General features: G+C 42.2%; 1 protein-coding gene across 1 annotated transcript in view; it reads left to right on the top strand.

Moving 5' to 3' along the window:
• Nucleotides 1–3,387: 3,387 nt before the first annotated feature.
• PPEF1 (protein phosphatase with EF-hand domain 1) overlaps nt 3,388–23,699 on the top strand; it is a 39,117-nt gene continuing 18,805 nt past the window's right edge. Inside the window, exons 1-5 of the mRNA XM_069874439.1 lie at nt 3,388–3,800; nt 10,070–10,248; nt 14,861–14,988; nt 15,958–16,009; nt 21,600–21,772. Of these exons, the coding sequence (XP_069730540.1) occupies nt 10,185–10,248; nt 14,861–14,988; nt 15,958–16,009; nt 21,600–21,772 (417 nt within the window). The 5' untranslated portion in view covers nt 3,388–3,800; nt 10,070–10,184. The remainder of the gene's footprint in view (nt 3,801–10,069; nt 10,249–14,860; nt 14,989–15,957; nt 16,010–21,599; nt 21,773–23,699) is intronic.

Raw genomic sequence — 23,699 nt, 5'->3', positions numbered from 1 at the left:
CCTAATACTTTTGTGGTGTTCTGGTCTAGTTTGTTGGAGTCTGGAGGCTCTACAGCTGCCTTTCCTTCACATTTCTTATTTTGTGTTATTTTTGCCAAAGATGCTAGTTTTGATATCTTTTAGTCATCATCTCACCCAGAATTGTCGGGGGCAGGAGATTTCTTTTCCTGTTTACCGAAACTAACCTACTCCTGATTTGTGTGACAGATTTCTGTCACTGACTGGGTTTAAAATTGTTCTGGACATTTATTTCTTCATTTCTTCTATTCTTTATATTCTTTCTTCTTGTGACTGGACGTCCAGGTCTCTCAGACAGGGCCTTGTCCACTGGCTAGTAGTTTAAAATACTTTGTTGGGTCACATAGAAAATGCTTCTTTGAGCTTGGCAGGATGAGAGGAGGGGAACTACAGCCGGTGCTCAGAAGGAGCACGTTGCCTTCAACTGTGATTATATTCAGTCTTTCTGAAAAATATCAGTTACATCATTTTGTAGTGGGTACTTCTGAGTAATAGGCCTGAAGCAGAATTTGAATTATGTATGCAGAATGCCTGCATGGAGGCTCGCTCAGGAGGTTAATGTTTCCAAAGTGTTTGGAAAACAGAACACGTACTATTACATCAAGAAGGGCTGCTTGTAAAGGGATGTCCCAATTTTTACGCTAGCAACATAGCTTTTTTTTTTTTTTGGTCATGCTGGACTGCTCAACAATATATGGTCAGAGTTTTTTTGGCCTACTTTCTTTTGCAGCTGTTGATGCTAACTAAAACTCTTTCCAGCATCTTAGGTGTGCATGTGATTCATGACTGCAAACAAAAAAAGCACTAGTATGTGTTACACTTTTGGTGGGACTGGTATGTTTTCTTTGCCCTATGTAAAGAGAAGAATGGTCTTGTTTGGTACAGCCTATGTCCTTGGACTTGAACAGAAAGGTTAATTTGGAAAGCACATTTGTGTTTCCTCCAGTTGCATGTTATTGTGATCCCCATAGGTAACTGGAGAGGTAGCTCAGTCCAGCAAGACCGACTCTTTATCAGGTTGCTTGGTCACATCAGACCACTGAGACAGAGGACGAACAACTTCAATGAATAACAAGAGAAAATGTGCAGTGGAGGCTTTCTGTCCTACAGATATAAAAGCTAAGGGTTTGATCCGTCTTCCACTGATCTTCGTTGAAATGTTTCTGATGGATTTGTTGGCTGTTGGAACAAACTTTATAGCCTTTCATTATGCAGAAATCTTGGTAAATGCCAATATAGATGAATTTATCAGGTACGGTAAATGTTTTATAAGTAATGTGTATCCCCAGTTGCAGTGGAAAGAGGTTCTGATGTATTTTTGCTTGCATGCATTTTGGCAGAGCAGGGCGATCATACATAAATGATTAGCTACTGTAACTCTGATCGGGGAAAGTGCATCCTGCCAGAAAAACAAACATCAAAACTCTTCTGGGTCATGCAGAATTATCACGCATGGTATGTATTCCATTTACTGTCTTGTCTCACAGGAGAGGAACAGCTTTGAAAGTGAAAGCTTGCGTCTGGATCTCCAGAGCCTCCAAGGATGAGCTCAGTCAATCAAACCAGTGCATTCACGCAGAGCCTTCTGCTTTGCTGGTTTGGCACTTTAAATCTTTTGCACATTAATAAATGTAGATGTTCTGTCACACTAAGGGCAGTTGCCTATCTGTTCCAAAAGGCAACTTGATCTCTCTGGACTCCACAGGGGTGGTTGATGCCTTTACAAGTGTCACCAGACTGATGGCAAAAAATTCCTGAAAATACCACATTGCAGTATTATTAGACCTTTGGGGCAGGGGCAGGAGAGTGAAGATCTTGCTTTGCTTGTCTCTGTTACTCAGAAATCTTTTCTCCTGGTCCAGTCCCGGTGGGATTCCCTCACATGGAGAGGCTACAGAGCAAGGGTGTTCCCTGTCTTGTGCCCATCCATGTGGTGCTTCCTCTCACCACAGCATGCTGTACAACCTGTGGTCCTCTTCAGATGCACAACTCCCAGTGCTGACCACACTGAAGTGGCTGCTATGCTCTGTTCCATCACTTTGCACAGTATTGAGCAGCCTTTCCCTGGCTTTGAGGGAGGGATGGAGGGACTGCCTGGAGGTAAATGTGACACATTGGGTGAGTGATGCTGAGGGCTGGGCCCACAACTGTAGTGGTGGTATTACAATACTGTACTTCTACTGACAGCTAAAAATATTTAGTAGTTTGGTGTCTGTATCTCTCTGTGTGTGTATTGTCCTCATGATATCAATATGGAGCAAGTCCAGAGACGAGCAATGAAGCTGGTGAAGGGGCTGGAGAACAGGCCTTATGAGGAACGGCTGAGAGAGCTGGGGTTGTTTAGCCTGGAGAAGAGGAGGCTGAGGGGAGACCTCATTGCTCTCTACAACTGCCTGAAAGGAGGTTGTAGAGAGGAGGGTGCTGGCCTCTTCTCCCTAGTGACAGGGGACAGGACAAGAGGGAATGGCCTCAAGCTCCACCAGGGGAGATTTAGGCTGGACATTAGGAAAAAATTCTTCACAGAAAGGGCCATTGGGCACTGGAACAGGCTGCCCAGGGAGGTGGTTGAGTCACCTTCCCTGGAGGTGTTTAAGGGACAGGTGGACATGGTGCTGAGGGGCGTGGTTTAGTGTTTGATAGGAATGGTTGGACTTGATGATCCGATGGGTCTTTTCCAACCTGGTGATTCTGTGATTCTAATACACTGCCCCACACCAGAAGCAGCATATTCCTCAGGGGCTGTTATGCTAGCAGTGGGCAGTAACAAATGGCCTTGGGCGTGGTGGCTATGACCTTCCCTGGGCACCTGTGCAGTCACTGAGAGCCCGTTGAGGAGCTAGGTCAGAGGTGAGGGCACTGCTACCAGGGGTCAGAGTTTGATTTCAAAGCATGCAGCACCTGACCGCAGAGGGGGCCAACACTGCAGTGTTCTCAGCGTGTCCGATCCCTTTCCAGTATTCAAAAGAGGAGCAGATGAGGAGAAACATGAACTGATTCCACTGCAATCCAGGCACATACCTGTGGAAGAGAACATGTGCATGCACATGAAGAAATGAAACGTACAGGCATTAACACAGTGCTTCTGAGTACAAGATGCAAGTGCGTTCTCCAAAACACTCAGTCATGCTTGTCTCCATGTCTGGGTATGACTGAGTGTTTTGGAGAATGCCTGTATCACTAGCATGCAGTTACAATGCCTCGCAGTAAATTCAGCATTTTTTTCCTTAAGGGCTTTCATAACCATGCCTGTCACACCAGATAACCAACTACCTGGACAGCCCTTATTTTTTTTTCCAGTGTGCTAGATCTGCGAAAATGCAAATCATTGCCTTGACACAGCAGAAAGGCTGTTCCTCTTGGAAGCGATCATGTGACTTCAGATGCGAAACAGATAACTTCAGCCCATCCCTTTCTCTGCCTGAGATTCAGGAAGCATGGTGACAAAACAGCTCTTCAACAGCACACGTACAGCGAAGCTGGAGGGCTGCAGCCATGAGCTTTCACATCAGTCTGGGAAATGAAATCAGCGTTTTCCCCTGACTGTTTCTGCAGAGCAATGCTCAAGAAATTTCCTCTTGGGAAAATGTATAAATAGGTGGAGAGCAAATGCATTGCAGCTCCTGAGCTCCAGAGAGAACTGGAGCACCTGTTCCGCAGAGCTGCACCCCTTTTTGTACAGTCCTGCTTCCCAAAACGGGCTGCTTTCTCTATAAAAAGAATCTACTAAAGGTACTCTTGTGGAAAAAAAACTCGGTGTTGCTGAAGCAGAAAGAAAAAAACAGGTAATATCTTTGGGTGGTGTGTATATATATATATATATTAACTTACATCTAAAGAGCAGACTGACTTCATCCTAAGTCTGTGAAGGGAATGGCAGATGTATGTGAGACTGTTTATGAGAAAAATCAATGTGCTTCAAGCTATAAAGTTTGACGTGGACAGAATCAGTTATCCAGAACTTCCAGGTACCGACGAGATCAAATAACTTTGAGACTACCGTATTTCATGTACTTTTTGCTTTAGGAAAAAGTATTTTTAGAATGATAATTTTGAGCCTTGTTCTGATGCTTAACTTGAAGTCTATTAAAAACAATTTGAATTTCAATTGAAGTATGAATTTAAATTTTAAACTGGCTCAGGTTTCAATACAAATTTACTCTATTCTGGAGCTTTGCTTTTTCACCACTTACTCCCTTCATGCAAGGAGAATTAATTGGCATGTCACTAAGACGGTGTTTGATAGGAATGGTTGGACTTGATGATCCGGTGGGTCTCTTCCAACCTGGTGATTCTATGATTCTATACGACCCTGCTCATTAACTGCAGGACAGTATGTAATTCACATTTTCATTTTCCCCCAGGATAATAAGCTATAACCATTGTTGATGTTTATGCTCTGTTTGGATCCAGTTTACTAGAAATAACTTTGCTTCAGGATTTTTAATTGTCTTCTTGATTCCTAAAGGAACCTTCCCCTAGAGGCATTTAACGTTTCTGGAAAGTTATGCGATGGCTTTGCTTGTACTTTAAGGTGATCTGCACCCCATTTGTGCACTTTCTGTTGGCTGCTCTTCCTCTTTTTCAAAAACATTCTCCCCAAAGTTTTGTTGCACAAAAAAGGAGAATGAGTCTGCTTGCTTTTTTTGTTTACTTTCTGCACACATACACACACAAAAATTTTTATTTTAAATGTATCCTTTAGTAGATAGTAAGTAACATGAACTGGCTTTCTTCCATCATTTTTCTACAGATTTTGTTTGGATTTGCATGCAGTTCCTTATCTCAAAGATTGTTTGAACAATTTCAGCGCGTTCGCAGCTTTGCAGCTCTTGCTTTTATTTCTTTCTGCAGTACATTGTTGGGCTCAGAAATATGAGTCTGCCTTAATGAGCTGGTCTGTCTTCATCCTATTCTTTCAGGTTCTGCTGGCATTGTAGTATCTTACTACATCCATTCCCTATTGATTCCTGGCCCAGACACTGAGATCTATCAACGTGGCCATTGCTAGAAATGACTCCATCAGTTCTATCTTGAGCTTTGCTTTGCTTCTCTGAGCAGGCTGAAGAAATTATCTTTAAACAGAAAGTCTTACTCATTTCTTTCTTTGACATACGTAATGACTGAAAGTTACTTAATAGAAATGTCAGCTTGTCCCACGGATGTAAAATAACAGAGACCTAAACAAATACAGCTTTGCATATGTTTGATGTTCCCTTATCAGCTCCTTGGAAGGCAAAATTTTGTGTTAGTGTTGAAATTACAGCTCTTGTGCCATACACAGGTTCTCTTTCACTCCTAGTTGACTATGGCTGCTTCATCCCACTTTCTGAAGGGTGGGTCTTTTAGCTAATGAAATCGTTGACTCATCTCTAGATTCCCATCCTCAATGATCCCAACTCTGGTGACAAGACAGTTTTGAAGATTTGTTCCTCTGCAGTTACTAACCTGGGTGTTGTTTTCTAGAGTATTTTGCTCTTTCCTGCTTTATTCCCTTAGCAATGCACAGAAACAAATCCATCATAAACCCGTGTTGTAGCATCAGTTTCTCTTCAGTCATCATTTCCAAAGGAAAACTACTATAAAGGAAGTCTGTGAATCACAGAAAATTATAAAATTGTCAGCCAGAAGACATCAAAGGAAGGCCCCTTGTCATTGGAGTATCCACCCAATATCTGATCTTTATGGAGAAAAGATTCCCTATCTCATCACCTCTCCAACCACATGTACATTCTAAGACATATTATGGGAGATGATCATAACTACCTGTTCACAAATATGTATGAGAAAGGGATGAGCAGAGGAAGGAGACAAGTTGCTGGAGAGAACGGTTTGATATAACTTGTAGGGGGTGTATCATAATTGTGGAAATATCTCAACAAAAATAAAGAGAGGACCCTTCATTGTTTGTTTATCGAAGGTAAGAAACAAACGGAACAAAGCAAGAATGGGAAGTTAAAGCCTAATGGCTCTTATTCGTATGGCTTCCAAATCCTCAGGTTTGACCTAGCTTACACTTGTCTGCCAGTAGCACAGCTCATCTAATTTTAAAAGATAAGGTATTCTTGAAAGCATGTCTCTTTGCCCAAACGACCTGCAGCCTGGTTTCATTAAAAGTCAGTTATAAATCTTTACAAGATTTCCATTATTTTTGAGGCAGCCTGGTCTTTATGTGACTGACAAACTGAAGGAATGATTGATTTTTGGGCAGCACTTATTACATCCGTATCAAATGGTTCTGATTCATTATCTCTGTAAATCAGGCTCTCAACAGCTCAGGTTCTGAAACCCGAATTTCTGAGCACTTGCTGCAGTGTAACCTTCAGTGACTCCTGTCCAGAAAAAGAGCAGCATGTGCCACTCCAGCTTAGCTGAGTGCACGTCTGTTGGCATGGTTGGAATGACATTTTATTTTGCTTCAGTGGATGAACCGTGCATTCAGTGCCTGACTGTCACAAAATTGCCTTTTTGCTGAACTGAGAGAAATGTAGCAATTTCTTGGAGTTATATCTAAAAGCAGGACAGGTCACTGGCTTGTAGAAATTGAATTACTGCCTGCTTTTTAGTGAATGTGACAGATTCTCTCTTAGGGGTAAATCAGTGGTATAGTATCCAGAATGCTAACACAGCATTATGTCCCAGATTCTCATCCAATTACCTTCTGTCTCTGAAGCCTTTTTCAATACCTTGTTAAAAGCCCATCTTTCCATTTCATCAGCCAACAGCTGGGGGTGGAGTTTTGTAATCACAAATGATTCTTCACCAGTCATTGCTATGCTGCATAGTAAACAGCTCACAGAAAATACTCCAGTGTTTTAAATCCTTGTTTTTCAACCTTCTCCCCCATGGAAGGCCTTCACGTCCTTTGCCTGATATTTTTCTACGCCTTTGCCAGGAAGACTGGGTTTAGGAATTGGCTTGAACTGACATAGCTGATGGGCAGGAGGGGAGGGTTAGGAGCGATGAAGAGCCCTGGCCTGAGGAAGGCACTGGCTTCTTTGCACATTAGCTTGTTCCCCTCGTTGATGATTCTATAGTATGGCAAGAAAGGTAGAAAGTGAATTTTCTTGGCTGAAGTGGAGATCCTGCTTGCTGGAGTATTCACTAGGTGTGGCTGGTCTGGAGTCTGGACCTGCTGGTTGGTTGTCAGGGTGGCTCTGTAGCCACCTTGGAAGCCAACAAGAAACAGGAAATATTTCCAGCAGGAAGTACGGTAGTAGTTTGAACATTTGTTGCATTCACTTTAGGATCCAGACATTTGAGGTTGGAGGAGATGATTATTCCTCTAGCCTATTTCTTTTTTGGCCAGATTTGGCCTTTTTAAGTGGTTTAATGACAGGATATATTTCTGCAAATTTTCTTCTAAACTTGAGTGTATGTTACAGGCTTAATTTTCTGCTGTTACCATACAATTTTGGTTCCTGTGTCTCTATCTTTTTTATTTCTTTGCTCGAGGACATGCTAGAAGTCCATGAATTTAGCGGTAGGTGGAGGGTAGAGTCGGGATGTCTGGGAGAAAAGCTTAAGTCCTTAAAGTAAGGTGTGATAGTGATCCAGATCCCCATTTCTTGGATCAGCCCATAGTTTGCTATGGCTTGAGTGGAGTCCTGAGCAGCATGATGGTTCTGTTTGGGGCTCCTGTTGCCTGATTGCTAGGCAGACACTGACCTGCCCTTTAATGAAGATGGTCTCACTGCAACAGGACTTAGATTGTTAGCTCTATTTTGCTCTTGGTCCTAGTCATCAGATCACAATTCAAATCATGACCATCTGGTTTGAGATGGATTAATGAAGACTTGAGATTCTCCTAAGAGGGCAAGTGAGGAGACAGTATTCAGGGGTACAACAATTGTTTGGAGAGAAGACGGATTTCAGCTATTAGCAAGATCAGTGCTGTATCTGAAACTGTCAAAGACATTGATTGGTTCAAAATTAATGCAACAGCACTTTTTGGAATTTCATCACAGCTCCTTCAGAGGGAAGAAAAGGAGTCCTTGTAGGGGAAAAGAAAAAACTAAAATCTTTCTCTCCTGAAATAAATACTGATTCAGAAGGTGGCACACCCAGCTCAAGTGTAGGATATCCTTGTGTTGTGGGATCCTGAAAATAGTCCCACAACTATAAACAGTTGTGCAATATTAATAATAATGTAACATAATGTAATGTAAATAGTCTCCAAACAATAAATATATGCTAAGTATTGAAACTGAAAATAGGCTAGTTCTGTATTTATATTTTCCTCTCTTTTATTCTCTTGTTATTTTTACTTCTGCTAGTAAAGCTAAAAGAAAAGAATAATAGTTAAGCATTCATTTTATGGAGACAAATTTCATAGAATCATAGAATGCTTTGGGTTGGAAGGGACCTTAAAGATCATCTGGTTCCAGCCCCCCTACCATGGGCAGGGACACCTCCCACCAGCCCAGGCTGCCCAAGGCCTCATCCAACCTGCCCTGGAGCGCTTCCAGGGAGGGGGCATCCACAGCTTCCCTGGGCAACCTGTGCCAGTGCCTCACCACTCTCATGGTGAAGAAATTCTTCCTAATGTCCAATCAAAATCTTCTCCCTTCCAATTTAAAGCCATTCCTCCTCATCTTATCACTACATGACCTTGTAAAAAGGCCCTCTTCAGCTTTCCTGTTGCCCCTTCAGGTACTGGAAGGCTGGTATAAGGTCTCCCCGGAACCTTCTCTTCTCCTGGCTGAACAACCCCAACTTTCTCAGCCTGTCCTCATAGCAGAGGTGCTCCAGCCCTCCGATCATCTTCATGGCCCTCCTCTGGATTCACTTGAACAAGCCCCAGAGGTGGACACAGTACTCCAGATGGAGTCTCACAAGAGAGGAATAAAGGGGGAGAATCACCTCCCTCACCCTGCTGGCCACACTTCTTCTGATGCAGCCCAGGATACGGTTAACCTTCTGAGCTGCAAGCGCACATTACCGTCTCTTGTTGAGCTTCTCATCAATCAGCACTCACAGTCCTTCTCTGCAGGGCTGCTCTCAATCACATCATCTCCCATCCTGTACTGAAATCATGAATTTCCCCGACCCAGGTGTAGGACCTTGCACTTGGCCTTGTTGAACCTCATGAGTTCAACAAGTTCTTCTTTGTTTTAAAACTCAAGTTAAAAGAAAATTGATATCAATGAAACAAGACAACAAATGCAAAGATTTAGACATGTAAGACATGCTAGAGAGAAACATGTATCCCTGAAGACAGGAAGAGAGAGGGGTCAGTGTGATCATATACAAAATCTTTAATTAAAATGAAGTTTAGTTTCCCTAAGAACATCAGTGACTTTCTTGTTACTTAGAAATTAACGCATTTTGTATCCCAGGGGAATTGTATTCATTTGAACTTGTTGATTAGGAAGTGTTTTGTGTAAGTGAAGAGCTGAGCAAGTGCCAGGAGTAAAATACAAAAGGCCACACTGCAAAATGTACTGTGTTCATTTATTTAATGAAACCAGATCTTTTATTTAGAATGGTTCAGTAGAAACTCAACAGAAAATTAGATTTTTTAGTCAAATGACATCTGGTAATAAAGCAATTCACTATGGCACTGTCTTTCCTTGTAGATTTGGTGTGGTGACACTGAGGGATAAAGTAATAAATAGGGTGGTAGGGTACCTTTTCAAATCACAATAGTGTTACAAGAGCTGAGGTTTGGGGATTTTTTTAGCAGTATTATCAGATGCAATTTAAAGTCCTTAAAATTCTGCAGTTCTGATTTTCAAATCACAAGAATGAGGAGCAATGTGCCTCTGTAGTTTGTTGTGCATAGCAGTAAGGCTATGCTTCAGATTAAGAAATCACTGGTGCACATTAAGTTTCAGCTAACATGTAAGGAGTAAACTGTATTAATTACTGAATTCATCTGTCTTGAATGCAAGCTGATGGTGATCAGATGTGAAAAAGAAAGCTAGTATGGTTCATCAGGTCCAATTTGTGTAGGACATATTGTACAGTAATTTGTTTTGAGATGTAGGTACTTTAGATTCTGCGTTGTCAAGCACTTTTTTTCCTATCTCTCTCTCAATCCTCTCCCTGTTAGGAGTGCTAGGAGCCCAGAGGAGTGTAATCCTCATCACTGAAGGAAGAACAAAGGAAATGTGTGTGACGCTAACAGCTGAAAGCAACATGTTTCTTATCAGCAGCAATTAAAACTGATGGGCAGCATCATTGGAACCATGGGGTGCACCAGCTCTGTGGCTGACAGAAAGTCAGAGAATGGTGAGTGCTGCATTTGTCTTCAGAGTCAATGGTTGTTCTTTCTGTAACACGAGAAGAGGATTGCAAGGTAACATTGCTCTCCCCTAGACCCAGTCCTGTTGTCAAAATTCTTGTTGAGAGAAAATTATTTTCCTATTATCTTGTTTTTAAAAGAGTGCATAGCTATTAGATGCTGGCAGAGGTCAAAAGGCAATTGCAAACCACCTCTAACATCTACAGGTTGGGTTGTAAAGATTCACAGTATCTGGAACAGAAGCTGAATATTAGATGTATCTATGCTTGCTCTGTCACTAGCAAAGCATATGGGGTAAAGTATTGTGGGGAGCTTTTATGGCCTTTTGTGACACTGGATTTCTGAGCACACTGCCCAAATTTCCCTGCTGCTAAGTGACCCTGATTACAAAACAAGTGTAACAACACAGAGCTATTACAATGGCTCTCAGAAACAAATTTTTGCCATACCAAGTGCCTAGGCTGCAGTTCTTCCTGACAGTCACTGAGTCTGTCAGCTGAAAGTCTCCACAATACCTGGACAACTGTTCAATTAAAAAAATAATGTGTCATACCCCTTCTTTTAATCATACCACGCCCCGGTATGAATGTACCGGGCTTTGCACTAACAAGGAGGTTCCAGGGTTGTCTCAGACCTTTGTTCAGACCCTTCATGTTCTCTTTCAATGTTTTTCATTAAAGCACAATTTACAGGATTGCCAAGAGCCATGTTGCATGGCACTGTACGTAGTCTTATGAGATTATTATGCTGAACTGCAGTGGTTGAAAAGAAAGGCTCTTTTTGGCTACTGAGCCAGGGCACAAGTCACATGAAACTGCTGACTAAGAAGCAGGAACACCTAGTCATGGCTACAGGGATCCAAGCTGGCTGGTTTAAGGGTAGCCCTCAGCTTTGTTTGCACTACTTGGCTGTCACAGCGGCATCACTGGTATAACACGGCAGCGAAAGTAGAATGGAAAACATCTGGAGTCGCAGACCTATGTGTAACTGGGAAGCAGTCCTTCCTCTTTGGCATTGCATGCTAAGCATATACATGCCTTGCAAGGCCTCAGAGACAAGTTAGTTGGGAATATTTCTGAGGGTGCCAAAGCTTGGAGCAGACATGAGGAGCTGTGCTCTTTCTCAGTCTACAACCATTAATACACATTGATGTGGAACCAGGCTCTGCTACCCCAGAGCTGACTTAAGATTTTATGTGCTTGTTTGGCAATGTTTTGTCCTCTCCAGCTGCTGGGTGGTATTCTTCTGCACTTCAGGAGTAGCCAAATGATGCTGAACCTTCATTCTATCTGCAGCCTGAGGCTGTACATCCCTTTAATGCATTAATAACAGGAATTTAACAGGTACTTGCTGGTGTAGAAGCCTTCTGCAACTGATAACAATTTCTTTTACAGATGCAGTTTAGCCTAGTGTGAAAACCATGTTCTGCTTCAGTCCTGAGAATAACAGCACTGTAATAAGTACAAATAAAAAAATGGCAGGAAATACTCTGTTAGATCTGCAACATTAACCATCGTGGGCGGTATACATATTTGTCTTATGTGATACCAGTGGAACTGTGCTGTGTTAAGTGCTCAGGACCATTAAGCAACCCAGGGGGGCTTTAATGGGAAATTTAATGGGCCTGATGCTGGAAATCAGTTTCTGTGCTGGTGGCCGTGCTTTGCCACTCAGACACTCTTCTGAACAGAAAAGCTGATGACAGCCTTGCTGTGATGTGTCAGGCTTTCAATCTGTGGTGGTGGGGAATTCCAGAAAGGACAGAAAATAAAAGAGATGTCAGACTTGATGTAAAATAGCAAAGGTTGGTCTTAGTCATATAAGGATTACTTTTCCTTCAGGCAGGAGGATTTTCTAGGGTGGATGTGATATCTGTAGGATAGAAGTCTTTACTGATTTTGGCCTTGTCTGGGCTAGAAAACTTCACCACTTTAACCATACTGTGTGCTTATTAATGGTAAGATAAGGAAATAATGTGCTATTATGGTACATGTAAGCATTTTTTTTTTAAAAAAGGCTTTCTTAATGTTAAACATTCATTAATAGAATCACTTTTCCATGGAGATTTTTCTTCACATGCATAACTATGAGTTTAAGAAAAAAATCATTCTCACTCAGATGTGCCACTCATCCTACTCTCAAAATTCCTGATGTTTGTGATCAGCTAAAATAATTGACTAGTGCAAACTGTTGTCCCTCTTGTCAGAGCTTTTATTTGCTGTTTTGTAGGGAGAAAAAACATTAGTACGAATTTTTGGTTGTTATTTCTTGTTTTGTTTTGATTTTCAGTATCAACTGTTCATTTTGGCAACTGTAATAAAATAGAAACATATTTGTGTTAAGATATTAGTTTTGGGTTTACTTTCCTCTTTTATTGTTTTTATGAATTTGCAGTACTGTGCAGTGGTCATTATGTCAAACTCTGTAACTCAGGAGACTCTTGGTTTTGTTTCTATCCTTTTCTTGACCATCTGTTCAGCTGCCCAGAAATGAGCTCTAGTTCTTGGGAGTGTCAGGAGCTAAAATCAGTGTATTCCTTTGGTCCTTGTACCTTTGATAGAATTGCCCTGCAGCTGCTTTAACTTGTTCCCCCAAGATCAGAAGCATGGATACTTTTTTCTGTGTCCTATGCTGAGCTATTCAGAGTTGAGTTTCTCAGGAAACTCCTTGAAGTGAGGTGTTAGCTGCAGGGATGGAGGCAAAAGCTTGACATTTCTGGCCCTGTCTACTTATTTACTGTTATCCTGTTGAGAGTACAGGGAAAAGAGGTAAGGAACCAGTCAAGAAGAATTATGTTCAACTTTAAGTGAGTAAATGTGACATCTCTTGAGAGCAGCCTCCTACCTTATTCTACCTTTTGTTGCCAGGCAAGAATATGGTGATGGCAATGTGATTGCACTGGGACAGGTGTAGGACCCAGTACTCCTCTGCTCTGTCTTCCCCTCGCTGTTACACAATGATGCATGTAACGACCCTTGACTGCCCCTGTTATCGCTCTGTAGGGCTTAGTATGTTAATACATAATTTAAGTAAATTACTAGATTTGAATTTGCCATTATTTCAGCTGCTCAGTCTTCAAGGCAGTAGCTACATTTTGTTCTGAAATTGTGTAGTAAATGGTGTACTCCTTTGGATGATAAATCCATACTTACATATGCTCTAAGTTATCTGAAATGTGCATTTATTCCTCTCTAGCTGATCTTAAAAATACCCAGACAGTTAACAAGTGACCAAGGAGTGCTTTTCTCAGAGTTAGTTGATCTTTCTGGGTAATCACCCTTAAAGCACTAGAGAGTCACACCTCTGTGAAATGGAAGTTACTGCTGAGCTCATCTGTTCATCCTCTCCCAAACTCACCGTTATTTCAGGCTGATCACAGCTGCTCCAACCTTCTGCTTTCACTCATCTCTCTAGGTCTATGGGAGCTGCAGTGATCACCTGTAATGCTGAGAGTATGCCTGCCCACCTTTGCTCTTGCCTTCCTGCTGGCAGTGCTACTGCCACCCTTGTTTCACTTCTCTGCTCCTTAGAGCTGCTGCCCTTTGGGACCAGAAGGAGCAGGGGGAATTGTCAGCATAGTGTGGAGGGATCAAGTGGATGTCAGCTCCTGCATCTCCTGTCCTCCTGCATAGCTCTTGCTGGTGGCCACTGTTCACGCAGCACTAACTTTTTGACTTAGGTGTGAGGCACCATCCCCACAGGACAGTGCTCACCCTTTTTGTGCCACCAGATGTTGTTCCACTTGATAAACTTTTATCTGAGCAGCTAAGGGAATGTCATATGTTTATGGTGCGACTGGGCCCTGTAGGCAGTAAGCCCTTTACTCTAGGTTGCAGTCTTGGTGTTTGTCCTTCAGTGATGTTTCCAGCAGTTTTCCAGGCTGGGACAATAGTGGACATGACTTCTAAAAGAGCTGAGTGTGATAAGTGGTTCAAAATGGTCTTCTGAAAGGTCCCATTGAATTCTTAGTGTTCCTTTGTTCACCAAGCCAGCCAAACACATACCTGTGTGCCTTTTGGCACATCTATTTATGCAACATATTCTGCCCTTCAGCACCATTTGCTAACATTTTATCCCAAGGTTTGAATTTTGCTGGCTTGCTGATACTGCTGTGCAGACAAAAACTTTCTACTAAGAGAGAGTGTTAACAAACTTTATCATTTCATGATGCTCCTGTTACTACTTCTAGCTTGAAGCTTTTTACTACAGCCTGATAAAGAAGTTCATTTTGTTGGTAGTCCAAACTGATCTTCTTTTCCTCACCTTCCCCAAGCCCAAATATTGCCTGTCAGCTGAACATGGCCAACATCTCACATGGGTACTGTCTTTATGACAATGAAAAGAAGAAAGTTTCTAACAATATAGGCCCGAGCAAGTCAGATAGTTTTGTATCTGTCCCTCAAGACAGAAACAGAAAATACATCATGTATTCATTACCAGAAAACACTCTTTAAGTCTTAGTTTTACAGAGATTCATCTTAATGTCAACTATGCGCAATGGACTGAATTTGTCTGCAAAATTCTGCAAAGGTAGCACATGTGTTTTCATTGTCAATTACACTGCGTCCATGTGTGCTCCATTGATTTCTCTTTTGACAGTCATTAGAGCTGCCATCCTCATCCAGAATTGGTACCGCTTTACAATGGCTCGACTAGAAATGAGGCGCCGCTATTCTCTGAGCATCTTTCAGTCAATCGAATATGCTGATGAGCAAGATCAACTACAGGTTTGAAATCTTCAGTTCTTCCTATACAAGCAGTTGTGTTATCCCCAGAGGAATGAAGTTACAGAATCACAGAATCACAGAATAACCAGGTTGGAAGAGACCCACCGGATCATCGAGTCCAACCGTTCCCATCAAAAACTATATCAAACAAATAAAATGTGTATGTGGTAATTTCTACCTACAAAGTTGTGTCCTGTGTAATAAAACCACTTCTGTGCCTCACACATGAACTAATTCAGTTGTGTATATGTGTGATATGTGTATATATATATATAGAGAGAGAGACATACATATCTACGTAAGCATTAGGACACCATTCTGCCCATACAGCCGTATCTAGGTTAGAGGCTCCTGTAAAACAGCTTTGTTAGTCAGGGATTGCAGGTCATCCTGCTATGAGTGATCTTAATTGTGTCTTTGAGGCAAGATGTTGGACTCGATGATCCAGTGGGTCTTTGCCAACCTGGTGATTCTGTGATTCTACGTGTACAACAGAGATATCAATGTCTCAGCATGTCAGCTCAGGCTTCCCTTATGGTCAGTATAGAAAATTAGGAGCTTGTAGGGTTTTATGTTCATCTTAGCACCAGTGTCTAAAGGCAGTTTGGTGCATCATGGCAGTTTGTTTCTATGAAGTACAAAGAAAGTCTAGGCAAATAGCTTGTGTGACAGGCAAGATGAATCACACCCAAAAATGCCAGCAGCATTGATACAGCCCTGGAACTTTGTATGTTTTCATATAGTGTCATTCTGCTAATTCATAGCAAAGCAGGAAAGGAGTAAGCCATTTTTGTAGTAGGACACAAATTGTATCATTATTGCAGGTTGATGCTATGGGAACATACAGCAGCATCTTAGATCTCCCTAAATGCAAAATTGATAGCAATTGAGTAAGGAAAGAATGTTAATGCTTGTTGAATCATCTAAACTAATCAATGTGTGTTTGGTTTTTTTCCTTTCTGTCCTCAGCTATCCAACTTTTTTACATTCATGCTGGATTACTGTACTCAGCCAGATACAGGTAAGGATAAAAATCAAAGTAATGTGGAGATTCTGTTTGAAAAGCCTGATGTGAGGAAAGTTAATTTTCAATGTGCTTTTTACAGCCTATGGCACATGCTAGGGTTGAGGCTTGTTTTCCCAAATCCTGTCATGAGAATTTGATCCTGTAAGAATTGATTCTGCTCAAAATCTACCTAGTGCGCCAAGATGTAAGACAAGTCATAGACCTGTTTTCCTTATGAGAATACTCAGAGGTGCTCAGACTGCTTTCTTATATGTTACTACTCTTAAGCTGTTCTCCTGGTAGTCTTACTGACTCAAATTTTCACAGCTTCCTATGCATGTTTTCTTAAACTATAAGAAATGATTATCCAGAAAGAGTAAGTCTAGTTGGTCTAGAGTGGGTGGACTCAAAGAGGTTGCTTTCAAAGAAAATGCTCTTCTTTTTCTTTGTTCTCCATCCCCACCACCAAAGCAGTTCTGGACCCCTTTTTAATTTATTTTGTTCTAGATTTCACTACAAAACATGTATCAGTATGTGAATGATTAAAAATGAAATAAATTTAAACTGCTGGAGATAAATCTTTAGAAACCATCTGAATTAAAGCTCAATTATTCAAAGAATAACCTTTAATTTTTGAAGTATTTTGGGATCTTTGAACAATCATACTATTGAGGCCAAGCTTAACAGAAGGACAGACTGAAAGTGACTTCCTAAATCCAGAAAACAAACATGACTTTCCTGAACAAATTGAGAATAGATCTAATCCCAGTGGAGTTTAAAAGGAGGCTGTCCTCTTCTTATTGAATTACAAGACAATGTCCTTCCTCTTTCATCTGTTCCAGCCACAGGATATTCCAATTGAAATTTGCACAAGACACTTTAATAGCAGGATAAAACCACCAACAAAACTGTTAAGTGGTTCAGTGTTCTAAGGAGAACCATTTTAAATGGTGTTTTTTCTCTCAAATACTTTAGAGCACCTAATGTTCTCTGTGGTCTGTAGAAAAAGAAATTATGTTTGAGCCTTGCTTGAAAGCAAAGGCAGATGATACAATATTCCTTCCTTTGATTTTTTTTTTTTTCATTAGCACTGTACTCTGCTTTAGTCATTTAGCTTCCTGGAAAGCAATTGGCAAACTCAAAGAAAATCAGACACTGTTCATGTCATCTGCTTCTTCAACATGCTGATAGAAGATCTCAGTTCAGCTTTTCCATATTACGGGGAAACAAAATAGTAGCGCTGGGTCTGTGATTTGGAAAAATAGTGTTAATCTCTATTTTCATTACAATATTAAAAGGGAATTTTACAGCTGTTCATTGCAGATATGATTTCTCTACCTTTTGTTAACTGTGTTTATTGACAGAAGAAACAAAGGTGAATGAGGTGCCTCAGGTGACTTGCTAGGGCTCAGGACATGGCTGGGTACAGAGCACACTGCTACAGGCATAGGCTGTTCGTAGGCAGGTGGAGATCCCAGCCCCACCTGTGCACGGTGAGGAGCAAAGGGTACTGTGGGCTGCCCTTCATCACCTCTGCACAGGAGACCTGTTTCTTGGTCTTGCAGAGGTTGGGAGTTGCAGGCGTGGTTAAGGCTGAAAAACATGATAAAGTGTATTGTTTGTGGTAAAGTTCCACTTTGTATTCATTGCTTAAAAATTCCATCTGTTAGGATCGAAGCTGTAAAGACTTGATAACTGCTCCAAAGGCTTTATTTTTGTCTTGGTTTGTTACTTCCCCCTTTCTAACTCCCCATGTGACAGATACCAGAACCCAAAAGGAGACAGAAAGGTCTTGGAAGTTACGTGTTTAATAGAGAGATGGCCTGGGCCACCTTTGCAAAGGAGTTGACTTAAGGGTTTTTTTAGAATTTGCTTATCAAATTTGTGTTTTGTGGTTCATTGTCTAGCTGCTGGCTGTGTGCATTCTTTACTTCAAACTCTCGATTGCTTGCCCCTCTAAGTGACCTTTGCAGCACCCACACTAGCCCCACTGATTTAAGCAAAAACAGTGCTGAATAAAGTGAACTGTGTCCAGTTCTGCTGAATCACGTTTTTAAGATGTGAGCCATGGTGAGTGTAAACATAGCAAGCAGAGAGGCATCAAATTCCCAAGCATTTTCTAAAACCCACAATTCTCTGACACTGTTTTCATCAGTGTGCTCACTGAAATGAGAGCAATAGCATGTGGCTTAAAAGACCTCTCCAAGAGATAGTATATAATATTCTTACCAGAGAATATGTTGCCTGTTCTCAGCATGTGATAAGAAAGCTACCTGAAGATTTTGTGATCCGTGTTTTTTCTTACATTATAAACCATTCAGTCTCCACTATTCATTTTGTCACTTCCATCTTTTTAATCTTCCTTGCCAGAATATATTTTTTAAGGAAAGAAAGCAGCCACCATCTTGTTAATACAGTAGAGCTTTTGTTGTGATTGTTTATTTGTTGCACCCTGAAGTTTTTTTTTGTTTTCTCATCCTACTTAAGATGTCAGTGCAGTTTAAGTTGTGATTGGGATATTATACAGTTGTGTGTCTTGTTCTTGTTCCGCTCCTGATTAAAAGTTATTTTTCAAGGGTTTGTGGGAAGTAAGAATTAAAAACTTTTCCACCTTACGCTTTTCTCCCTCCCTCTCCAAAAAGTCTGCATACCTACTCAGCCTTTCAATTCAAAGATCTGTGCTAAGAGAAACCTTGAAACTGTTTTTCCAGCAAAAGGTAACTCACTCTTTTCTGGGCATATTGAGGGTGAGAAGGCTGCAAACATGTCGTGAGCAAAGTGTTGAGACTGGGAATCTGAGGCACCCCTGGCTATGCCTCTGAAGGTTACCAGGGCAGGAGCTGCATGTCCTGGAGTCTTCATTCAAAAGGGAATAGAAAAAAAAGTGCTGTTTTATTCAGTTTCAGTGCCCATTATGCCTCCCTTACAGAATTAACACCCTTCCATGGCTTTTTGAATAGACTTATTCTTGCAGTGGCGTATAAGTCACAGCTTCTTGCAGCCTACAGCACCAGGAACAGAATGAAGGAATAAATGTTTGGAGCATTACAAAAATCTTCACCCTCTTAGTGGGCTCAGGGTCTGCCTGGCTTTGACCTGACAGCTGGGGATCAGTTTCTGGCAGATGTAGGAGCACTTCTCAGAAGTCAGAAATGCTCTCAGGCACCCCAGTGATTAGTCTGAAGGCACATGGGTGGTGGCAGGACAGAGAGCTTATTTCAGAGCCATAGAAGTACCCGATTCCCTCTTACACTAATACATCCTTGGCAGTGGCATCTTTTCACTTGCATTGAACAACTCCTGTGGTGAGGTGGTCTTGTCAGGAGAACTGGGTCCTTGGGCTTTCTGTGGCCAAACTGATGCCACATAGCTCCGGGCTTTCATGTTTAACAAGGAATATGGCTATTGTCCTGTATGGTAGTTGCATGGGGTCTGCTAATAGTGAGGGCTCAACTCACTGAGCTTGGGCTGTGCCTCTGGTGTCAGCACAATGCAGGTCTTTCCCTGTGCTCTCTGTAGTCGATGGGGAGATGTGGATATTGGCAGAGGGTATTTCATTCTGTCTCAAGATGGGTGTCTGAACTAGGTGCACCCAGCATTTTCATCCCTGTCTTTCAGTATGGACTGGAAGAGCCTTGACAGGTTCAACTAGAAGATGACTGAAATGAGAAGGGTGTGGAATCCTTCAGAATTAGTGCTGCATGGTGAGCTGGGGTACTCATTGACCACTGCGCTAATCCCCAGGCTGCATTAGGGCATCCATTACTGACTCCTCTGACAGCTGAAAGGCTGCCTGAGGAGGTGTAAGCGCACTCTAAGGCTAATGACCATGACTTTCTTCTGATGACTCATCCAGAAGTGGAAAATGGGGTGTACTTTGCAGAGATATGCCCTGCAGGGAAGAAGATTGTGTTTCTCAGCCTGGGCATGTGCCAAGAAGGAAGCAAGGCTGCAAGGAGGGCAGGTTCATGTTCAGAGGTAAAGGGAAGGGTAGCCCGCGGTGTGCAGAAACGGGGGGAGGGCTGGAGCAGGAGCAGACAAGGGCTTGAGACAAAGACCACTGACTCTGAGGGCGTTGTGTCAGATGAAGAGGGTCTCTGTCCAGAACAGGCAAGCAATGAGGAATTCGGATGATGTGAGGAACAGGCTCTGTGGTCTACAGCCACCCACAACCTGCGAGGTAGGGCAGAGAGGGAGATGCCGCTAGAACTGGGACAAGGCTCGGTGTGGATGTACTTGGCTCATCACTATGTGGGAACCAGCAGTTTCAGTCCATTGGTGACGTTCTGGCACCCAGCCAGGCAAAGCTGTCACTGTGGTGGGAGGCTACAAATCAGGCTGTACATGGTCGAAGAGGTGAACCCTGAGCACCTTGCTGTTACTTGATGCCTTAATCCATTTACATGGCCGTACGTGGAATGTGCTAATCAGCTCACAGCAGAAGGGCTGATAAAAAAAGGGTGTAGGTTTTTTTTAATTCACAGCTGATTAAAAAGATGAATTTTTATCTATTTATTTTTAATACGAACTTTATCCAGTTACAAGACAAGCTGGCCTTTATGAATCTCATAATTTATAAGGCCTCATTCTGGTTTTGGCTGCTGTGAGTTTTGAGTCACAGCCACAGGTATTCTGCCAGCATTAAATAATACATTTTTATTTCAAGTTGCATCTAATCAGGTTACAGAAAACTTACCTGAAGCACAGCAAAAAGTGTTTACAACAATCATCTCACAAGAGCAATTCTGCAACAACAGCTACCAGAACACTGTCCTTTAGGGTCTGGTTCTCTCTTTTAGTATAATATATAATAAAGAAAATCTGCAAGAAGAAAACACTGAAATCTACTGTTCACTCAGTTACATTTCATGGGTGTGTCAGAAAATGTTGGATTGAAGCAATTAGCAGTGTTCCTGTTTTCTCCCTCTTCCAGGAAAATTAGAAGCTGTGCTCTACTTTTACTGCTATGCTTTTGTTTATTTCATCCAGTAGGTTTATGGCAGCCAACCAAAAGCTGACATTGTCTCCTAGTTGTATCAGAAAGGACTGTTTTGCAATCCACTGTGAATAAATAGGATTTTGTTGATGACTTTTCAAAAAATCACCGACCTGCTGACATTAAGCCTGAAAGCATAACATAGAGAATGAAAGCAATAAGAGAATCCTTAAAATCTGTATTAAAAGCGTAACATTGAACTTGAAACAGATGTCGGTCATTGCATGATCAGCCATGACTTTTGAATCTCCTTGCTCTGTGGGGGAAGGAGTCTGCAGCAGGCTGTTTCTCATTTCCTATGACAGCAGATTGAGCTTCAGTGAGGTATGTTTTGCATCCTGACCACAGCTATAAGCTGTTGAGACAGAGTTTTTGCCTGTTTTGTCATTTGGTTGGGTTTTGCCTGGTTTTTGGTGTTGGTTGGTTTGTTTGGTGAAAGAGTCTGGGAAGACCTGGAGCTCTTCCATTATACAAGGCAGGAGTTAACCACTGCAATAGTGCAGCGAGTGAAGCATCAGTTATATTGCACTGGTTCTGCTCATGCTGCTACAGCCCAATGAGGGACTGGTGGAGTTTCTTCATTGATGTTTTTCTTCCCTCTTGTCCCAGTTTCTCATCTTTTCACCAGTCCTAGTGTTTCTCAGGTGGTGGATGAAGGCTTATGTTTGACAGAATTTGAAAAGAAGATTCATGTTCCAGACTCCTATTATGGACCACGACTCTCTTTCCCCCTTACTGTTGAAGATGCCAATGCTCTTCTCCATGCTTTCAGGAATGAACAAGTAAGTTGCAACTAATATGATTTCTTTTTACTTATTTACATCTCTATCAAGTTGTAGCTCCACAATCAGTTGAATCCAAAGTAAGGCTAAACTGGTTCCTAAGGAGATGTTTCTCCCTTCTTTTCCATCCTGTTACCCTTTCCCGCTAGCCCCATGTGATCATACAGGTACACGGGGAGCTGTCCTGGGAAACCGGTCTGGCTGGAAGCTAACAGAACAAAATCAAAAGCGATCAATTCTCAGACAGACTAGTTCCCAGATTTGATTGACTACTTGGCTGCACGATCACCAGGAACCGAGCTGGGGAAGGGGCAGTTCCTAGTGGGGACCTCCTTTTCTAGCACTGAAATTACAGTGGTCATGAAATGGGAACAATTAGAAGCTGCCAGGCAGGGGTTGTCAGTGAGGGTGCAGGACTGGAGAGTCATAGAATAATAGAATGGTTTGGGTTGGAAAGGACCTTGAAGATCATCCAGGTCCAACCCCCTGCCAGTGGGACACCTTCCAACAGACCAGGCTGCTCAAGGCCCCATCCAACCTGGCCTTGAGCACTACCAGGGAGGGAGTATCCACCAGCTTCCCTGGGCAACCTGTGCCAGTGCCTCAGCACCCTCATTGTGAAGAATTTCTTCCTAACATCTAATCGAAATCTTCCCCCTTCCAATTTAAAGCCATTCTCCCTCCTTCCATCACTATAGGCACTTGTAAAAAGGCCCTCCCCAGCTGTCTTGTAGGTCCCCTTCAGGTATTAGAAAGCACCTAGAAGGTCTCCACTGAGCCTTCTCTTCTCCAGTCTGAACAACTCCAACTCTCTCAGCCCATCCTTATAGTAGAGATGCTCCAGACCTCTGATCATCTTCATAGCCCCCCTTTGGACACATTCCAGAATTCCCATACCATTCTTATGTTGTTGATTCTAGAACAATACTCCAGATGAGGTCTCACAAGAGAGGAATAGAGGAGCAGAATCACCCCCCTTGACCTGCTGGCCACACTTCTTTTTAGGCAGCACAGGATATGGTTGGCCTTCTGAGCTGCAAGCACACGCTGCCGGCTCATGTCAAGCTTCTCATCAATCAGCATCCCTATGTCATTCTCCACAGGGCTGCTCTCAATTGCATCATCCCCCATCGTGTATTGAAACTGCAGATTGCCCCTGCTCAGGTGCAGGACCTTGCACTTGGCCTTGTTGAACATCATGAGTTTCACACCGGCCCACTTCTCCAACTTGTTCAGGTCCCTCTGGATGACATTCCATACTTCTAGTGTGATAACTGCACCAGTCAGCTTAGTGTCATCTGTGGATTTGTTGAGGTTGCACTCAATCTCACCGTCTCTATCATCAATGAAAATATTAAACAGCACTGGTCCCAGTACTGAACCCTGAGGGACACCTAAGTTATCCTAAGCCAATCTAGAAAATAGTTATCATCTTTTTCTGGGTTAGAAGTGCTGCTTGTGTTGTCCTCTCTTTCTCCCCACCCCCATTCTTTTTAGAGGAATCAAAGTGCAAGGGTTAATCACCTTGTCCCAGTGTGCAAGACTGTACTGTAATGGAAGAGTGAATATAAACGTTGTTAATGCTCATTGTCTGCACCTGCCAAGGCACCTAGAAAGCTGTTACTGATTCTCTGTGTTCCTGAGCAAGCCCCTTTTCTGCCCTCTTACAAGATGAGGGTGGGGCAGGGAGACATTGCATTTCGCAGTTTGTTTGAATTTGTGATCATTTCTGCTTAACAATACACTGTATATGAAGCATAGGGATCTATCTTGCTTTTCAATTTACTATATAATGGTGGTGGTGGGGTTTAATCTAATTTTCTCTGGAGGCTGATCTTAAAAGTAGCAAAATATAAAGCACATTATAAATGAGCCCACCTATACTTCATCTTACCGTCATCTCTCTCTTCTCTTACTGTGGCTGGCA

The sequence above is a fragment of the Phaenicophaeus curvirostris genome, chromosome 1, assembly GCF_032191515.1.
Source record: "Phaenicophaeus curvirostris isolate KB17595 chromosome 1, BPBGC_Pcur_1.0, whole genome shotgun sequence".
NCBI classification, from domain to species: Eukaryota; Metazoa; Chordata; class Aves; order Cuculiformes; family Cuculidae; genus Phaenicophaeus; species Phaenicophaeus curvirostris.
The sequence above is the reverse complement of the archived record's forward strand: the minus strand, read 5'-3'. Positions and strand labels throughout refer to the sequence as shown.